Source organism: Cricetulus griseus (assembly GCF_003668045.3).
Source record: "Cricetulus griseus strain 17A/GY chromosome 1 unlocalized genomic scaffold, alternate assembly CriGri-PICRH-1.0 chr1_0, whole genome shotgun sequence".
Taxonomy (NCBI): domain Eukaryota; kingdom Metazoa; phylum Chordata; class Mammalia; order Rodentia; family Cricetidae; genus Cricetulus; species Cricetulus griseus.
Window position 1 is genome coordinate 128,815,234 of NW_023276806.1, and position 15,404 is coordinate 128,830,637.

The following is a 15,404-nucleotide window of genomic DNA, read 5'->3' on the forward strand; positions in this document are numbered from 1 at the left end:
AGTAAAGGACTTGCTGTGAAAGCATCAGTGCCTGAGTACAGACTCCCAGCACTCCATAAACAGCTGGTGATGTGATGCATACCTGTAATCCATTGACAGATCCCTGGAGTTCACTCATCAGATAGCTTTGCCAAATCAACAAGCCCCAGGTTCTGTGAAAGACATGGACGCCTACAAATACACTGCAAATGTGCATGTGCATATACCATACACACGAAAAAAAGGTTTAAGTCAGTCACAAAACTATTTGAAAATGAAGTCAAAAAAGAATGTAATGCCCCTTTCAATGTGTAAGTCAATGGTGTAGGTATCTATATACTGATAAAGTATTTCTTAAACATCGATTAACAAACTAGAACTGTGTTCATTTGGGTTGCTATCTTGGTTAAAAAAAAAAATAGAACCATCCCTGATTCAATAAGCTTACTTTCTCAGATAAAATGCTCAAGTAGAATAAAGGACACAGGAGCACAAATTAACAATGCAGACAAGACATGTTTGGCAACTTTTAGTAAAGGTACATTCAAACTAATAATCAGAAATAAGTAGTTGTTCAGAGTCAGTACACAGAAAGCATGTGTAGTGTTTTAAACTTGACTTTGAACTTGATGGCAATAATAAGCTGTTAGAATATTTTCCATACTCAATACATTGAAAGCATAAAGGATGTGTTTTGTTTTCTCAGCTTGGATAAAACATTTTCTATGTGTAGTCAATTATGTATCCTAATAATAATGAGTATGAATTACACATTAACAGAGACATAAAAAAATAATCAGAGAAACTATGGAACAATGTAGAAATTTCAACTTAAAACGGAAAACATACATCACAAATGTGTGCTTATCATCACAGCAAAATATAAAATATGTTACAGTTAAAGCAATAGAGCCTGCTCATAGAATCCAGATGAGTTGTTACATGTTTACATTTTATCAAGGACCAAATGGGCTAGTGAGATGAATCAGTGGTGAAGAGCACTGGCTGAAGTTCCAGAGGTCCTGAGTTCAAGTCCCAGCAACCACATGATGGGTCACAATCATCTGTAGTCAAGGACCAAACATTCTAGGAAAAGCATGATTGCATTTGAATGTGCACCTTTCAAATACAGAAGAAATAGACATATGAAGATAAGAATCTTATTGAAACAGGACACATTGTGATTCAAATACACCACCACTGTCATAGCAATTATTTAGGTTTATCTTTACAAACATATCACAAACTGCCAAACCAACTGACTAAAATCGATTGTTGAATAGTTAAGCTCACAAGAATACCATCAGCTACCACTTGAAGAAGAAGGTACACGTTAATAAGTTTACTATAACAGTTTCCTTCTACCTGGCCTTGCTGCTTTTCAAGTAAGACATCTCTAAATGTTACATGAAGATTGAATAATTCAGTAGTCAGTGATGAAAAACAACACGATAACCACCTTCATTCTGTTGGGACTAACAGATGACCCTCAACTTCAGATTCCAATTTTTGTGCTTCTATTTTTTGCCTACATGTTGAGTATAACTGGGAATCTGGCAATCATATCACTCACTACATTGGATTCCCACCTTAAAACACCCATGTACTTTTTTCTACAAAATTTCTCCATATTAGAAATTGCATTTACATCTGCTTGTATCCCTAGATATTTGTACAACATAGCAACAGGAGACAGGTCAATTACCTACAATATTTGTGTCATTCAAGTATTTTTCACCGATGTTTTTGGAGTAACTGAATTTTTTCTCCTGGCTGTTATGTCCTATGATCGCTATGTGGCCATCTGCAAACCCCTGCATTATGTAACCATCATGAGCAGCAAGGTGTGTCACAAGCTAGTTCTCTGCTGCTGGATGGCTGGCTTGCTGATCATACTCCCACCACTTACTCTGTTCCTAAATTTGAGATTCTGTGACTCAAATATTATTGATTATTTCTTCTGCGATGCATCTCCCATCTTGAAGATTTCGTGTTCAGACACTTGGCTTATAGAGCAGCTGGTGATTGTCTGTGCAGTGCTAACCTTCATCCTGACCCTCGTGTGTGTTGTTCTGTCCTACGTACAAGTCATCAAGACCATTCTAAGATTCCCCTCTGCCCAGCAAAGGAAAAAGGCCTTTTCCACTTGTTCGTCTCACATGATCGTAGTCTCAATCACCTATGGAAGCTGCATTTTCATTTACATCAACCCTTCAGCAAAGGAATCTGTGGCTATCAGTAAAGGTGTGGCAGTTTTAATGACATCAATTGCACCCATGTTGAACCCATTCATTTACACTCTGAGAAATAAGCAAGTGAGACAAGCCTTCAGTGATTCCTTCAAAAAATTTGCCATGATCTCAGTGAAGAAAGGGAAAGATCAAATATAGAAATAAAATATTAATTAAGCATAAACCATTAAAGTGTGTATATGTTTGTCTCTTCTTGATTGGATCTCTATCTGGATGAACCTTCTCAATAACTTTTGAGAAAGAATCAGCAGAACAGCTGTGAAAAGAAAATAGAGAAGATGAGTACTTGGATAGAGGCTTAAGTGAGAGTAGGGACTGGGAAGAGGAGATCTTGAGAGAAGGGTTAATAACAATTAATGTTGTGTAAAAAGCATTATGGAAACCCAGTACTTAGTAAGCTAATTAAGAATATTTTAAAGGAGTTTGAACACATGTGCTCTAACTGGGAGGTTTATGCTGTTCCCAGGAGCTACAGGTTATGATATGAAAATTCCAGTGACAGGTATGGGATACCTCCCTATGTCTTTTTTATTAGGGAAACCCCAACACCTCCAAAACAGTACAGGATATTGCCCCTACTCTTGGTTATCCAACATAACTACATGATATAGGCTTATTGTTGGAGACAGCGCACAGTTTGGTTATAAAACATAGGATAAATCAACCTGGAACTGAGCTGGAATCTTTGTCGCTGCTGGCTAGCTTTCATTGTACCATAAGGTGCCATGCAGGGTGCTATGGGGGAAAGATATCAATATCTTAACCAATAGTGAGCCTTCCATGCTGAAACAATGTTGTTATCTATGCAAGATATACTGACAGATGCAATGTATGCTATGTATGCTACATGGGCAACCAATCACTTTCTAATTGAATTGAGACCCTCCCTACCAGAAGAAATTTATGCCTGGTAATGTACTTATGATATGATTATGGCTGAAGAGATCATGGACCCTATGTGAGGAACCTACTACTATCATTTTGCTAAATGGGAATGTCAAACAGACTTCTAAATATTTGTGTTTATCCCCATAAATAGTGCTATTTTCAAAATTGGTCAGAGTAGCTTCTTTTAGAAGGGTCAAAGACTCATAATTGAAAATAAGCATCTGTTTAATGATCAGCCCTAAAGAAAACATTTATTACCACTATATGAGGCTCAGAAAACACCAAGGAAAATAGAAAAAAAGCAAGGCTAGAATGAAGAAGACAGTGAAACACTGTCTTCTGGGCATGGCATAGCGGTTTCACTCATGAACTCATATCAGCTGTGGATCATCAACATTCCATCAGAGATTGGGAAGGACATATGAGGACACACCCCTCATTATTGAAGAGTTATTGACAGTTACTGACGATTGACAGTGGGAGACTCATTTTTCTTCAGGGGTTAAGCCACTAGGAAATTGTCCATTACCCAGAAAATAGTCCCATGCACATGTAAGCTACCCTAATTAACCTCAGCGAGTTATGAAGAATTAGAAGGAGGAGGAGGAGGAAGAAGAGAAGGGAGAAAGAAAAGAAAGGGAGAAAAACATGAAAGAAGGAGAGAACATATTGGGAAGAAGAGTTACAGAAGAGTGAAGGGCAGAAGAGAATTTGAAGCTGGGAAGGTGGCTCATTGGTACAGTGTTTGCTGTATGAGTATCAGAGTTTAGATCCCAGAACCAATCTAAATGTGGGGGGCATGGCAGCTCACTTGTAATTCCAGCTTTACAGGGTGAAGACAAAGGATCCCCAGAGCAAGCTGCTATGGAGACTATTATTATATCATTGAGCATCTGTCTTTGAATGAGAGACCTAGACTCAATAAATAAGGCAGAGGAACAAAGAGTGATTGCTAACACTAGCCTCTGGCCTAAACACACATACACATGCATACACACACACACACACACACACACACACACACACACACACACACGGAAAAGAGGAGATTTCAAAGTGACCATGACCAAAATACATTATGTACATATATAAACTTGTCAAATAAAAATTTTACTTTTAGAAAAGCTTTTTGTGCCCCTCCAAGCCTTCTGCTCTCTGCTTGAGGTGAGTGTGGGTTCCACTAGGGTCCAACTTCCCCCATCCCCTTCTTGGAACCTCTTAGGTCCCCTCCCCAATCGGGCAGGACAGACCACTCAGAGTCTGGCCATACCTCAGTCTTAGCACCCCCGTGCCCTCCACCCTCTGATTGAGGTGACTGTGGGTTCCACTAGGGCCCAACTCCCGCCATCCCCTCCTTGAAACTTCCTGGTTCTGCTCCACATGTACAGAAACCATGCCAGCAGGATGGACCACCCTGAGCTTGGTCACATCTCAGTCTTGGCCCCACCTATGACCTCTGCCCTCCACCCTCCACTTGAGTCTTGGCCCCCCTACACCATGCACTTGAGTGAGGACAATACCAGGAAAGGCTGGAACACTCAGAGTTGCCAATTCCTTAATTGAAGTCTTGGCACACCTACACCAACTGGGAGACATGAGGAGAGGGAGAGACCCCACAGAACCCACTCGAAGAAGGGATGGGAAGATGACGGTATAAAAACACACTCAAAGAGGAGTGATGAGCAAAGGGGTCATGACCAAGGTGGTAAAACCCACAGAAACAGCTGACTTGAACAAGGGAGAGCTCTTAGTCTCCAGACTGATAGTTGGGAAACCAGCATGGAACTCTTCCAGACTCCATGAAAGTGGATGTCAATGAGGAGACCTCAGAAATCTATGGGGTCTCTTGTAGTAGATCAGTACTTATCCCTAGCATAGGAATGGACTTTGGGAGCCCATTCCACATAGAGGGATACTCCCTGAGCCTAGACACATGGGGGTGGGCCCAGGCCCTATCCCAAAAGACATGACAGACTCTGAAGACCCCCTAGGGAAGGCCTCACCCTCCCTGGGGAACAGAAAGTATATGGAATAGTTAGGGTGTTAGTTGGGGGGGCTAGAGGAAAAGGGGAGGGAAATGGAACTGGGATTGACATATAAAACAATCTTATTTCCAATTCAAATTTTAAAATGGAGAAAAATAGATGATAATAAAGCAAAAACAACAGAGGTACCACTGACCATGCCCACTTGGTCCTGGTCACAGGTAGCTGACCATGCCCACGTGGGCATGGTCAGAGTGATGTAACAAGGGTTTAAGTAGGAGGGAGGCACTCCCTTTTCTCTCTTTTGCTGGCTGAGCTGACTAGGAAGCATGTTGTAGGTCCCTCCTGCTCCAATGCAAACCTGATCACTGGCTCCCTTGCATGAGTACTATTCCTTAATAAACTACTTGTTATCAATCTAAAAAAAAAAGAAGAACACACTCAACAACACAAAGACCAATATGACACCACCAGAATCTAGGGGACTCTACACCAACAAGACCTGAACATCCCAACACAGATGAAGCAGAAAAGAACAACCTTAAAAACAACTTCCTGAAGAAAATAGAAACCCTTAAAGAGGAAATGAGAAAATCCCTTAAAGAAATGGAGGAAAATACAATATTCAAGAAATAAACAAATCTCTTAAATAATACAAAGTAAGCCAAGAAAAAACAATCAAACAAGTGAAGGAAACAATTCAAACAGTTCAAGGCTTGAAAGCTGAAATAGAAATAATAAAGAAAACACAAAATGAGGGAATGCTCAAAATAGAAAAGTTGGGTACACAATCAGGAACTAATGAAAGACCCCCAAAGAGGTACTTTCGTAGAAGGAGACCCGCACCCAGGAATCAGCGAAACCACGAACTTTGGATGCAAAAGAAGCAAGAGGCTTTATTAGTGGCGCGGGTACCCGGGGGCTTAGCTTCTTTTAGGCCAAGCCCCGAGCCCCGGAAGGGGGGTCCTTATATAGGAGAAAAAGCACAGTACAGAAGCGAAAAGCATCAAATCAGCATTTTCTCAAGGTCTAGTAGTCAGGCGAACCGGCCTTTATCTTCTGCCTCATCCAGATGGCTGACCTTGGGACAGAGCGATCCCCGTCAAGCGGGGCCACGGGGGGGGGGGGGGGAGGGAGGGCGCCTCTCGCCGCCGCGGGCTCCTCGGGGCACGGTGCCAGGCGGGCGTGCCGGGGCGCGAGCCCCGCCGGGGTGAACCGGCTGGGGGGGAGCCGGCAGCCGGTCGTGCGCTCATGGGCTGCTGGCTGGTTCCGGCTCGCGTTCTGGGCCCGCGGGGGCCGGCCTTGCGCGGTGGCGGGGAAGTGGAAGCCGGCGGCTGTGGGGATCAGGGGTTGGGGAGTGCAGGGGAGGATGCATTCGCCTCGCGCCCCGCCAGCTGCCGACCGGAGGAGGAGGCAAACTTAAAAGAAAAAGCTAAGGGCGGGGGGGGGGGGGTCTTTCACTACAAATATAAGTATAACCAATAGAACACAAGAGATAGAAGAGACAATCTCAGGTGTTGCAGACTTATTAGAGGAAATACAGTCATCAACCAAAGAAAATCTTAAGTCCAATAAATCCCTAACACAAAATATCCAGGAAATATGGGACACTGTGAAAAGACCAAACCTAAGAATAATAGGTACTGAAGAAGGTGAAGAAATACAGCTCAATGGTACAGAAAACATATTCAACAAAATCATAGAGGAAAACTTACCCAACCTAAAGAAGGATATGCTTATGAAAGTACAAGAAGCTTACAGAACACCAAATAGACTGGAGCACAAAAAGAAGTTCCCTCACCACATAATAACTGAAACACCAAACTTACTTAAAGAAAAATATTGAAAGCAGCAAAGGAAAAAAGCCAAGTAACATATAAAATCAGGCCTATCAGAATTACACCTCACTTCTCAGTGGAAACTCTGAAAGCCAGAAGGTCCTGAATAGGTGTTCTACAAATGCTAAGGGAACATGGATGCTAGCCCAAACTACTATACCCAGCAAAGTCTTCAATTGCTACAGATGGAGAAAACAAGAATATTCCATGACAAAACAAGATTTAAACAATACATATCCACAAATCCAGCCCAACAGAAAGTCCTGGAAAGAAAACTCCAACCCAAGGAAGATAACTACTCTCACAAAAACATAGGCAATAGACAATCCCACTTTACCAAACACCAAAAGAAAAAGAGGGAGGGAATCCACACACAATACCAACAACAACAACAACAAATCCAAAACAAACAAGAATGAACAATCAATGGTCATTGATATCCCTCAATGTCAATGGTCTTAATTCACTGATAAAAAAATAAAGACGCAGGCTAACAGAACGGATATGAAGACAGAGTCTATCCTTATGCTGCATAAAAGAAACACATCTCAACATCAAAGAAAGACTTTACCTCAGAGTTAAAGGTTGGGAAAAGATTTTCCAATCAAATGAACCCAAGAAACAAGCAGGTGTAACATTACTATTATCTAACAAATTAGATTTTAAACTAAATTCAATCAAAAGAGATGAAGAGGGTCATTTCATATTCATCACAGGAAAAGTCCATCAAGATGAAGTCTCAGTTCTGAACATGTATACCCCAAATACGAAGGCACCCACATTCGTAAAAGAAATATTACTAAAACTCAAATTACACATAAAACCTCACACACATATACTGACTTCAATACCCCACTCTCACCACTAGAAAGGACCAATAGACAGAAACTTAACAAAGAAACAAAGGAACTAACAGAACTTATGACCCAACTGGGATTAGAACATTCCATCAAACACAAAAAGAATATACCTTCTTCTCAGTGCCACATGGGATCTTCTTTAAAATCAACCACATAACCTGGAACATAGAAAACCTCAACAGATACAAAAAATGGAATAACCCCCTGTGTCTTGTCAGACCACTATGCATTAACATTAGAATTCAACAACAACACAAATTGCAGAAACACTACAAACTTCATGGAACTCGAACAATTCACAATTGCACCATTCCTGGGTCAAGAGAGAAATAAAAACAAAAGAATTAAAGACTTCCTAGAGTTCAATGAGAACAAGATACAACATACCCAAACTTATGGGACACTTTGAAAGCAGTACTAAGACAAAAGTTCATAGCACTAACTGCCCACAAGAAGAAACTGGAGAATAGTCACAAAAGAGAATTAACAGCACAACTGAAAGCTCTAGAACAAAAGAAGCAAACTCACCCCAGAGGAGTAGATGCCAGGAAATAATCAAATTGAGAGCTAAAATCAATAAAGTAGAAACTATGAAAACATTACAAAGAATCAATGAGACAAAGATTTGGTTCTTCAAGAAAATCAACAGGATAAAGAAACCTTTATCCAAACTAACCAAAGGCGGAGAGAGAGCATGTTATTAACAAAATCAGAAATGAAAAGGGGGAGATAACAACGGACACTGAGGAAATCCAGAGAATCATCAGGTCATACTTTGAAAACCTGTACACAACAAAATTGGAAAATTTAAAGGAAATGGGCAATTTTCTGCATAGATATCACTTACCAAAATTAAATCAAGAACAGATAAGCAAATTAAATAGACCTATAACACCTAATGAAATAGAAGTAGTCATCAAAAATTTCCCATCCAAAAAAATAAACCCAGGGCCAGATGGATTCACTGCAGAATTCTACCAGAAATTCAAACAAGAGCTAATACCAGTACTGCTGAAACTGTTCCACACAGTAGAAGCAGAAGTGACATTGACAAACTCCTTTTACAAGGCTTGGAACCCAAGCTACACAAAGACATAACAAAGAAAGAGAAATACAGACCAATATCTCTCATGAACATTGATGCAAAAATACTCAATAAAATACTGGCAAACCAAACCCAAGAACACATCAGAAAAATCATCCATCATGAACAAGTGGGCTTCATCCCAGAGGTGAAGGGATAGTTCAACATACGAAAATCAATCAATGGAATCCACCATATAAACAAACTGAAAAAGAAAACCACATGATCATCTCACTAGATGCAGAAAAAGCCTTTGACAAAATCCAATACCCCTTCATGATAAAGGTCTTAGAGTGATCAGGGATAACAAGAACATACCTAAACATAATAAAAAGCAAATATACATCAAAGCAACAGCTAACATCAAACTCAATGGAGAGAAACTCAACTCCATTCCTCTAAAATCAGGAACAAAACAAGGCTGTCCACCCTCTCCATATCTCTTCAATATTGTACTTGATGTTCTAGCTAGAACAGTAAGACAACAAAAGGAGATCAAGGGGATACAAATTGGAAAGGAAGAAGTCAAACTTTCAGTATTTCAGCAGATGATATGATAGTTTACATTTACATAAGTGACCTGAAAAACTCTACCAGGGAATTCTTTTTTTTATTATTAGTTCTAGTTAGGGAACAAGCTTATTTCAAGTCCCTTCTCCCTCTCCCTCCCCTCACCCCCAACCTTCCTCCCCCACCTCCGGCCTACCCCCCACCCCATCCACCCACCACTCCCCAGGCAGGGTAGGGCCCTCAACGGGGGCTCTCTACCAGGGAATTCTTACACATTCAGCAAAGTGTCAGGATACAAGATTAACTCAAAAAAATCAGGAGTCCCACTATATACAGACGATAAATGTGCTAAGAAAGAAATCAGCGAAACATCACCCTTTAAAATAGCCACAAACAACAAAAAATATCATGGGGTAATGCTAACAAAACAAGTGAAAGACCTGTATAACAAGAAGTTTCTTTAAAGAAAGAAATTAAATGCGATACCAGAAAAATGGAAAGATCTCCCAGGCTCTTAGATAGCTAAGATCAACATAGTTAAAATGGCAATCTTGCCAAAAGCAATCTACAGATTCAATGCAACCCCCATCAAAATCCCAGCACAATTATTCATAGACCTTGAAAGAACAATACTCAAATTTATATGGTAAAACAAAAGACCCAGGATAGCCAAAACAACCCTGTACAATAAAGGAACTTCCAGAGGTATCAACATCCTTGACTTCAAGCTCAATTATAGAGCTATAGTCCTAAAAACAGCTTGCTATTGGTATAAAAATAGACAGGTAGACCAATGGAATCGTATTGAAAACCCTGATATTAACACACACACCTACAAACAACTGATTTTTGACAAAGAATATAAAATTATACAATGGGGAAAAAGCAACTTCAACAAATGGTGCTGGCATAATTGGATGCTGGCGTGTAGAAGACATATCTATCCATATCTATCACCATGCACAAAACTTAAATCCAAATGGATCAAAGACCTCAGTGTAAATCCAGCCACACTGACCTCTTAGAAGAGAAAATGGGAAGTACCCTTGAACAAATTGGTACAGGAGACCGCTTCTTAAACATAACACCAATAGCACAGACATCTTGATCTACAATTAATAAATGGGACCTCCTGAAACTGAGAAGCTTCTGTAAGGCAAAGGACACAGTCAGCAAGAAAAAATGGCAGCCCACATAATGGGAAAAGATATTCACCAACCCCACATCTGACAGAGAGCTGATCTCCAAAATATACAATGAACTCAAGAAGCTAGTCTCCAAAACACCAAATAATCCAATTTAAAAGTGGGGTACAAAACTAAATAGAGAATTCTCAATAGAGGAATCTAAAATGGCTGAAAGACACATAAGAAATTGTTCAACATCCTTAGCCATCAGGGAAATGCAACTCAAAACAACTCTGAGATACCAACTTAAACCAGCCAGAATGGCTAAAATCAAAAACGCCAATGACAGTCTATGCTTGAGAGGATGTGGAGAAAGGGGAACACTCCTCCATTGCTGGGAGGAGTGCAAACTTGTGCAGCCACTTTGGAAATCATTATGGCAGTTTTTCAGGAAAATGGGAATCAGTCTACCTCAAGATCCAGCAATTCCACCCTTAGGCATATACCCAAAGAATGCTCATTCATACAACAAGGACATCTGTTCAGCCATGTTCATAGCAGTGCTGTTTGTAATAGCCAGAACGTGGAAGTAACCTAGATGCCTCTCGACCGAAGAATGGATGGAGAACATGTGGTACATTCGCACAATGGAGTACTACTCAGCGGAAAAAACAATGGAATCTTGAAATTCACAGGCAAATGGATGGAACTAGAAGAAAAAAACCATCCTGAGTGATGTAACCCAGTCACAAAAAGACAAACATTGTCTTATATGAGTGAGTTTGTACTCACTCATATATGGATTTTAGACATAGAGCAAAGAAGTAGCAGTCTACAATCCATGCTGCAGGAGAAGCCAGGAAACAAGAAGGACCCTAAGAGAGACAAACATGGTCCCCAGAGAAAGGGAAAGGGACAAGATCTCCTAAGCTAATTGAGTGCATGGGGGAACAGGAGAGGGAGTTAGAAGAGAAGAAGAAAAAAGGAGGGGAGAGGAGGACATGAGGGAGCAGGAAGACCTAGTCAGGTGAAGAATAGAGGAGAGCAAGAAAATAGATACAATAGATGGGGCCATTATAGGTTTAAAGAGAATTCTGTCACTAGGGAAATGTCCAGAGATCTACAAATTTGACACCAACTAACAATCTAAGCAATAGTGGAGAGGCTACCTTAAATGCCCTTCTCTGATAATGATATTGATGACTACCTTATATGCCATCCTAGAGCCTTCATCTACTAGCTGATGGAAGCAGATGCAGAAGCCCACAGCTAAACACTGAGCTGAACTGTGGAATTCGATTGCAAAGACGGAGGATTGATGAACAAAGGGGTCAAGACCAGGCTGGAGAAACCCACAGAAACAGCTGACCTGAACAAGGGGGAGCTCATGGTCCCCAGACTGATAGCTGGGAACCCAGCATAGGACTGTTCTCCAGACCCCCTGAAGGAGGAAGTCAGTTTGGAGGTCTGAAAAATCTATGGTGCCACAGTCTATGGTAGTGGATCAGTATTTACCCCTAGTACACAAATGAACTTTGGGAGCCCTCTCCACATAGAGGGATACTCTCTCAGCCTAGACACACTGGGGGGGCCTAGACCCTGCTCCAAATGATGTGACAGACTTTAAAGATTCCCCCATGGAAGGCTTCACCCTCCCTGGGGAGCAGAAAGGGGATGGGATAGGGGGTTGGTGGGGAGAAGGGGAGGAGAGGAGGGAGAGGGAACTGGGATTGACATGTAAAAGAAGCTTGTTTCTAATTTAAATTTTAAGAAAAATGTTTTGTACCCAAATACATTCTACCACATTAATTTACTTTTTATCTCCCTGCAAACAAACATTTTTCAGAATAAATTCCCAATCAAAACAAATCATATTTTTCTAGTTAATGCAATCCTGATTTTATTTCTAATTTAACAATCAAAGGTAGAAAACAAAGCAAGATAATCAGACAATATTAAGCCCAATAAGAAAACAAAATAGCTTATGCTAAATTGGAACACTCAATATATCTTCCAGCTCAAATGATTCTGAATAGTTTAATGGATTCAGTTTAAAATGACAGTCAACCAGAAACAAAATTATAATAACCATGATATCAACACCTAGAATTACAATCATCATCCCAATCCACAAACCTACATGCCAGCATAAAAATACAACTAGATCCCAGCAACCCTATTGCAATATAGCTGAAGCACAAGACAAGGACTTCAAAATAGCTATCATGATATAGAAAAGAATAATTAATGCAATTAGTCGAAAACCTATTTTAATATGTACACAGAAAATGTTTCTAACATGTTACTAATTTGTTTGCCATATTCATAGGAGAAGCAATAATATTCATCATACATTGTTATTTTAAAAGAAAGTCACTTGCTATCATTATACTCAGCTAAGAAAAAAGTAGTGTAATAACATGACATTGTTTCAAGGTACCTCAAGATAATTGGATGTGTTTTACTAAACAAAATATAATTTCCTATGTATTTTTATAGTAAAAGACAAACATAATACATTGAAAAAGTAGCTATCCATGACTATGTTCAAGGACCTAAAGAAAATATGAATGAATCCACTAAGGAAATCTATGAAGACAAACAGTGGAATTAAATTAAGACAACAGATCAAGACACCAAGGTGGAAATGGGATAACTAAAGAAAACCCAAACTGAGGTAAAAATGGAAATGGAAAATTGGGGAAGTGGCACAGGAAACTCAGAGGCAAGCCTCACCAACAGAATAGAAGAGATGGAAGACAGAATCTCAAGCATTGAAGATAAGATAGAAGAAACAGATACTTCAGCCAAAGAAAATGTTAAAACTAAGAAAATCCAATCCAAAAAAAATCCAAGAAACATGAGACACTATAAAAAAAAATCAAATCTGAGACGTTCTCCTCCAGAGTCGCGTGGTTTCCTGCTTCAACAGTGCTTGAACGGAACCCGCGGTCAACCCCTCCGACCCCAGCCGGCCGCTTCAGGACAGAACCCTTTGCAACCTTGTCGCTCCCCCGCTCCAGTGTCGCCACCGAGCCCGCCGCCGCCATAACCACCACCGCCTGACCACCACCGCGTCTTCCTCGCAAGTGCCCCAGAACTACCACCAGGACTCAGAGGCTGCCATCAACCGCCAGATCAACCTGGAACTGTACGCCTCCTACGTCTATCAGTGTCTTGCTTCTTTGACCGGGATGATGTGGCTCTGAAGAACTTTGTCAAATACTTTCTCCACCAATCTCATGAGGACAGGGAACACGCTGAGAAACTGATGAAGCTGCAGAACCAACGAGGTGGCCGAATCTTCCTGCAGGATATCAAGAAACCAGACCGTGATGACTGGGAGAGCGGGCTGAACGCAATGGAGTGTGCACTCACTTGGAAAAGAGTGTGAATCAGTCACTACCGGAACTGCACAAACTGTCTACTGACAAAAATGACCCCCACTTGTGTGACTTCATTGAGACCCATTACCTGAATGAGCAGGTGAAATCCATCAAAGAGCTGGGTGTCGACGTGACCAACTTGCGCAAGATGGGAGCCCCTGAAGCTGGCATGGCAGAATATCCCTTTGACAAGCACACCCTGGGACATAGTGAGAGCTAAGCTGACTTCCCGAAGCCACCAGTGACGTCACTGAGGCAATGCACGCATGTCAGCTGCCGTTACCTTTTCTATAAGTCACCCAAACATCTGCTTAAGTTCTTTAATTTGTACCATTTCTTCAAATAAAGGATTTTGGTACCCCCCCAAAAAAAATCAAATTCTGCATACAGAACACCAAATGAACTAGACAGGCAAAGAAATTCCCCACAACATATAATAGCCAGAACACTAAACGTGCGGAACAAAGAAAGAGTACAAAAGAAGCCGCAAGGAAAAAACATCAAGTAACATCTGAACAGACCTATTAGACTAATATCTGATTTTTCAGTGATGACTCTAAAAGACAGAAGGGCCTGAATGGATGTACTTCAAATTCTGCAGCCATAGACACCATCCAAACTACTATGCCTAGTAAAACTTAGAATCATAATAGTTGGAGGAGGACATTCCACAACAGAACCAGATTTAAGCACCATCTATCTGAAGTACAGCTCTACAGAAGGCATTAGAAGGATGTTTTCTTCAATGGAGCCTTGCAGCGGATATAAACTACTCTAAAGGGCAAACCCCATACCCAGCAGCAGATGGCCAACACAAAACGAACTCAATGGTATTTTGGGAGGTTTTCTGTTTCATAATGCTTCATTGGGGCTATCTCCTGGAAGACAAAGACCATACATTCCATCCCTAGGATATCTGAGATTCATCTGAGAAGAATGAGTCACTCTAACTTCTGGCCTTCCTGCTGAACAATTATAGCTATCATTTAATATGCTGACAGAATATTAGATCCACTCCAGCCACGAATTCGTCTCCCCACATCCAGTTTCAACCACAATAATCTTTCTTAAAGCCTTAATTTCTACTACTCACACATTTTTTGTCTTTTCTAGGAAACTCCTGTTTGGAGGTGGGACTAGGCTGGGAAACTAAACTAATAGAAAGACATCCCTGAGGCCTGTTTCCCAGATATGACTGATACACATCCATCCCATATGTTCCAGTGATGAATAGTTCCTGCTCTGATTCTTTGACTATTAAAGGAATGAGATTATCCACAGACCCAGAGTGGCTAAGAAACAAGAAGGGCCCAAGGGGGGGATGCATGGATCTCCTTGAGAAAGGGAAATGTTTTTGCAAGTAGTCTGGGGGCAGGTGGGAATGGGAGCAGGAGGGATAGAGTTGGAGTTGAGGGAGAGAATACTGGGAGGGATGACTGGAATTGGGAGGAGGGGGCATTTGAGGACCAATGTAGAAACCAAGTACAGTGGAAAT

General features: G+C 40.9%; 1 protein-coding gene and 1 pseudogene across 1 annotated transcript; both read left to right on the forward strand.

Moving 5' to 3' along the window:
* Positions 1–1,415: 1,415 nt before the first annotated feature.
* LOC100768293 (olfactory receptor 6C2-like) lies at positions 1,416–2,369 on the forward strand. The gene has a single exon (XM_027391862.1). The coding sequence runs from the start codon at positions 1,416–1,418 to the stop codon at positions 2,367–2,369; it is 954 nt and encodes a 317-aa protein (XP_027247663.1).
* A 3,807-nt stretch (positions 2,370–6,176) lies between these two features.
* On the forward strand, positions 6,177–14,154 carry LOC100770584 (annotated as a pseudogene).
* Positions 14,155–15,404: the final 1,250 nt, after the last annotated feature.

Excerpts from the sequence above, each read along its gene's own strand:
- LOC100768293 (XM_027391862.1), top strand. The coding sequence starts at position 1,416 with ATGAAAAACAACACGATAACCACCTTCATTCTGTTGGGACTAACAGAT.